At 54.1% G+C, this 5,531-nt stretch overlaps 1 protein-coding gene across 1 annotated transcript; it reads left to right on the forward strand.

Annotated features, from left to right (window-relative positions):
• Nucleotides 1–828: 828 nt before the first annotated feature.
• On the forward strand, nucleotides 829–2,828 carry LOC129694622 (zinc finger protein 239-like). The gene has a single exon (XM_055631353.1). The coding sequence runs from the start codon at nucleotides 1,100–1,102 to the stop codon at nucleotides 2,009–2,011; it is 912 nt and encodes a 303-aa protein (XP_055487328.1). The 5' UTR covers nucleotides 829–1,099; the 3' UTR covers nucleotides 2,012–2,828.
• The last annotated feature ends 2,703 nt before the right edge of the window (nucleotides 2,829–5,531 follow it).

The raw sequence follows: 5,531 nt of genomic DNA on the forward strand, positions 1-5,531 counted from the left end.
GCTGCTGCGTCTGCTGTTGCTGCTGCTGCTGTTGCTGCTGCTGCTGCTGCTGCTGCTGCTGCTGCTGTTGCTGTTGCTGTTGCTGCTGCTGCTGCTGCGACTGGCCCTCCGCCGCCCCTCTGTTGCTGCTGTTGCTGCTGCTGTTGCTGTTGCTGCTGCTGTTGTTGCTGCTGCTGCTGCTGCTGCTGCTGCTGCTGCTGCTTGTTGCTGCTGTTGCTGCTGCTGCTGCTGCTGCTGTTGCTGTTGCTGTTGTTGCTGCTGCTGTTGCTGTTGCTGCTGCTGTGCTGCTGCTGTTGCTGCTGCTGCTGCTGCTGCTGCTGTTGCTGTTGCTGCTGCTGCTGCTGCCCGGCGACTGGCCCATCCGCCCCTCTAGTCACTGCTGCTACCGCGGGCTTTCTACAGCACAGTCTTGCACTGGATGTTGCATTTATTGCGTCCGTCATCACCGTATGTACACTGTTTGCTCTGGCGGCTGCGTGTGAACGAGCGATTTCATCGCCTCCCCCCCACCCCCCCCCCCCCTTCCCCCCCCAAGCCACCCCCCCCCCACCCACCCCTCACCCCCCCCCCCCCCCCCCACCCCCCCTCCCCCCCCTGACCCCCCCCCCCCCCCCTCTCCCCTTCCCCCCCCCCCGACCTGACCCCCCCCCACCCCCCCCCCCTGTTCCCTCTTCCCCCTTCACCCCCCTGACCCCCTCATCCCACGTCCCCTACCCAACCCCCCATGACCCCCCCATCTCCCACTCCCCCCTTCACCTTCACCCCCTGACCCCCTCATCCCGCACACCCCTCGACTCTCACCCCCCTGATCCCCCCATTCCCTCGCCCCCTCATTCCCCCCCTGATCCCCTCATCCCAATTCTCCCCCTTCCCCTCTACCCCTTCAAGCACCAGTTATGTGTTAGTAATGTCCTGTTTGCCAGCTTGTTGACCCTCTGTGTTCCCCTCCAGCAGGGTTTAGGAGCCGTTGCTGTGGACGGAGAGACGGGGACGTGAGTGACCATTGAGGGCGGCCAGGGTGCAGGTGAGCCCCCCCCCCCCCCCATCTGCTCGGTGTGCGGGCTGAGCTTCGAGGGGCTGAGCTTCGGTGGAGGACCACATGACGGGGCACAACAAGGAGAAGCGTTATGAGTGCGAAGTGTGTGGCAAGGCCTGGCAGTACCCGAGCCTGCTGGAGATCCACTGGCGGGTGCACACGGGCGAGAAGCCCTATAGCTGCTCCACCTGCGGCAAGAGCTTTTCCCAGATGTCGGGACTGCGGGTGCACCGGCGAGTGCACAGCGGTGAGCGGCCCTTCACCTGCTCCGACTGCGGCAAAGGCTTCAAGTCGTCGCCGGACCTGTTGAAGCACAGGCGTCTGCACACCGGGGAGCGGCCCTACACCTGCAGCGACTGCGGCAAGGGCTTCACCCGCTCCAACAGCTTGGTGGAGCACCAGCGCACCCACACCGGCGAGCGCCCCTACACCTGCACCCAGTGCGGCAAGGGCTTCAGCCGCTCCACCTATCTGCTGTCCCACCAGCAGGTGCACGCCGGCGAGCGTCCCTTTCCCAGACCCTTCAGCTGCTCTGACTGCGGCAAGGACTTCAAGAGGGCGCATGACCTGAAGGCCCACCAGCGGGTGCATACAGGCGAGAAGCCCTATGGCTGTTCCACCTGTGGCAAGAGCTTTGCCCAGTTGTGGGGGTTGCAGGTCCACCAGCAGGTGCACAGCAGTGAGCGGCCCTTCACCTGCTCCGACTGTGGCAAAGGCTTTAAGTCGTTGCCAGAGCTGAAAGTGCACAAGCACCTGCACACCGGGGAGCGGCCCTACACCTGCTGCGACTGCGGCAAGGGCTTCACCCACTCCACCAAGCTGCTGGATCACCAGCGCACCCACACCGGGGAGCGCCCCTACACCTGTCCTCAGTGCGGCAAGAGCTACACCCGCTCCACCAGCCTGCTGTACCACCAGCGGGTGCACATCGGCGACCGTCCACCAGCCCGGTGTGTGGAGAGCGCTTTGCCATGATCTCCCAAACCATGTCTCACCAGCACGTGCACACCAGTGGCCAGCCCTACGACTGCCCGTACTGCGGTGAGGCTTTTGACAGCTAGCGGGGGTTGCGGCAGCACCAGTGAGTCCACGCCGACGAGCAGCTGCTCCCACTGCAGCAAACGTTTCAAGAGCACATGGGGGCTGCAGGAGGACCAGCATTTCACCTGCATGTCCAGCCCGTGGCAGCACCGGCGTGCCCACAGCAGTGAGCGTCCCTTCCCCTGCCCGTCCTGTGCTAAGGGCTTCACCCGCCTTGACCACCTGCTGGAGCACAGGAGAGTCCACACCAGCCAGCGAGCCCACACTGGCCAGCCCGCACTGTGGCGAGGCCTTTGCCCACCCCTCCAGCCTGCTGGCACACCGCAACGTGGATAGATAGGCGCTGTTTATGTAGACACAGAATGCTGGAAGGAATGGGTAACGTTTCGGATCGAGACCCTCTTCAGTCTCGACCCAAAACTTCACCCATTCCTTATCTCCTGAGATGCTGCCTGACCCACCGAGTTACTCCAGCACTTCGTGTTAGTCACAGAGTGAGACAATTTGGAAACAGGCCCTTCGACCCAACTTGCCCACATCGACCAACATGTCCCAGCTACACTAATCCCACCTGCCGCATTTGGTCCATATCCCTCCAAACCTGTCCTATCCATGTACCTGTCTAACTGTTTCTTAAATGTTGGGATAGTCCCAGCCTCAACTACCTCCTCCGGAAGCTTGTTCCATACACCCACCACCGTCTGTGTGAAAATGTTAACCCTCAGATTCCTATTAAATCTTTTCCCCTTCACCTTGACCTCATGTCCTCTGTTCCATCGACAATAGGTGCAGTAGTGGCATGTTGCGTGAAAGCGAATGGCATGTTGGCCTTTATAACAAGAGGAATCGAATATAGGAGCAAAGAGGTCCTTCTGCAGTTGTACAGAGCCCTGGTAAGACCACACCTGGAGTAGTGTGTGCAGTTTTGGTCCCCTAATTTGAGGAAGGATATTCGTGCTATTGAGGGAGTGCAGCGTAAGTTTACAAGGTTAATTCCCGGGATGGCGGGACTGTCATATGCTGAGAGAATGGAGCAGCTGGGCTTGTACACTCTGGAGTTTAGGAGAGGGGAGCTCATTGAAACATATAAGATTGTTAAGGGTTTGGACACGCTAGAGGCAGGAAACATGTTCCCAATGTTGGGGGAGTCCAGAACCAGGGGCTACACACAGTTTAAGAATAAGGAATAAGCCATTTAGAAGGGAGACGAGGAAACACATTTTCTCACAGAGAGTGGTGAGTCTGTGGAATTCTCTGCCTCAGAGGGCGGTGGAGGCAGGTTCTCTGGATGCTTTCAAGAGAGAGCTAGATAAGGCTCTTAAAAATAGCGGAGGCAGGGGATATAGGGAGAAGGCAGGAACGGGGTACTGATTGAGGATGATCAGCCATGATCACATTGAATGGCGGTACTGGCTCGAAGTGCCGAATGGCCTACTCCTGCACCTATTGTCTATTGTCCATTGAGTAGGCCATTCGAGTTTCTTGTTCTAAATGGCTTACTCATTATTCTTAAACTGTGGCCCCAGGTTCTGGACTCCCCCAACATCGGGAATATGTTTCCTGACTCTAGCGTGTCCAAACCCTTAATAATCTTTTATCTTTCAGTAAGATCCTCTCTCATCCTTCTAAACTCCAGAGTATACAGAGCAGCTGCTCCATTCTCTTAGCATATGACAGTCCCGCCATCCTGGGAGTTAACCTTGTAAACCTACGCTGCACTCCCTCAATAGCAAGAATGTCCTTCCTCAAATTAGGGGACCAAAACTGCACACAATACCCCAGGTGTGGTCTCACTAGGGCCCTGTACAACTGCAGAAGGACCTCTTTACTCCCATACTCAACTCCTCTTGTTATGAAGGCCAACATGCCATTCACTTTCTTCACTGCCTGCTGTATCTGTATGCTTACTTTCATTGACTGATGAACAGGGACCCCCAGATCCCGTTGTACTTCCCCTTTTCCCAACTTGACACCATTTAGCTAATAATCTGCCTTCCTGTTTTTGCTGCCAAAGTGGATAACCTCACATGTATCCACATTAAACTGCATCTGCCATGCATCTGCCCACTCCCCCAACCTGTCCAAGTCACCCTGCATTCTCATAGCATCCTCCTCACAGTTCACACTGCTCCCCAGCTTTGTGTCATCTGCAAATTTGCTAATGTTACTTTGAATCCCTTCATCTAAATCAATGTTAATAGCTGCGGTACCAGCTCCGAGCCTTACGGTACCCCACTAGTCACTGCCTGCCATTATAAAAGGGACCCTACTCTTTGTTTCCTGTCTGCCAACAAATTTTCTATCCATGTCAGCACTCTACCCCCAATACCATGTGCCCTAACTTTGCCCACTAATCTCCTATGTGGGACCTTATCAAATGGTTTCTGAAAGTCCAGGTACACTACATCCACTGGCTCTCCCTTGTCCATTTTCCTAGTTGCATCCTCAAATAATTCCAGAAGATTAGTCAAGCATGATTTCCCCTTCATAAATCCATGTTAACTCGGACCGATCCTGTTACTGCTATCCAAATGTGCCACTAATTCATATTTTATAATTGACTCCAGCATCTTCCCCACCACCGATGTCAGGATAACTGGTCTATAATTCCCTGTTTTCTCTCTCCCACCTTTCTTAAAAAGTGGGATAACATTAGCTACCCTCCAATTCACAGGAACTGATCCTGAATCTATAGAACTTTGGAAAATGATCACCAATGCGTCCATGATTTCTAGAGCCACTTCCTTAAGTAACCTGGGATACAGACCATCAGGCCCTGGGGATTTATCAGCCTTCTGTCCCATCAGTCTACCCAACGCAATTTCCTGCCTAATGTGGATTTCCTTCAGTTCCTCTGTCATCTGAGATCCTCTGGCCACTAGTACATCAGGAATGGTTTGTGTCTTCCTTAGTGAAGACGGATCCAAAGTACCTGTTCAACTCATGTGCCATTTCCTTGTTCCCCATAATAAATTCATATTTTACAGTCTCCAAGGGTCCAACTTTGGTCTTAACTAATTTTTTCCTCTTCACATACCTAAAGAAGCTTTTACTATCCTGCTTTATACTCTTGGCTAGCTTACCCTCGTACCTCATCTTTTCTCCCCGTATTGCCTTTTTAGTTATCTTCTGTTGCTCTTTAAACATTACCAAAACCTCTTGCTTCCCGCTCATCTTTGCTACGTTGTACTTCTCTTTTATTTTTATACTGTCCCTGACTTCCCTTGTCAGCCACGGTCGCCCTTTCTCCCCTTGGAATCTTTCTTCCTCTTTGGAATGAACTGATCCTGCACCTTCTGTATTATTCCCAGCCATTATTATACCTGCCATTATCCCACTGTCATCCCTGCTCAGGTATCTTTCCAGTCAACTTTGGCTAGCTCCTCCTTCATGGCTCCATAGTCCCCTTCATTCAACTTTAACATTGTCACCTCCAATTTACCCTTTTCCCTCT

Source organism: Leucoraja erinacea, unplaced genomic scaffold (assembly GCF_028641065.1).
Source record: "Leucoraja erinacea ecotype New England unplaced genomic scaffold, Leri_hhj_1 Leri_726S, whole genome shotgun sequence".
In the NCBI taxonomy this organism is placed as follows: Eukaryota; Metazoa; Chordata; class Chondrichthyes; order Rajiformes; family Rajidae; genus Leucoraja; species Leucoraja erinaceus.

Bases quoted from the DNA above. Each gene is read 5' to 3' on its own strand.
- LOC129694622 (XM_055631353.1), top strand. From the start codon at position 1,100: ATGACGGGGCACAACAAGGAGAAGCGTTATGAGTGCGAAGTGTGTGGC.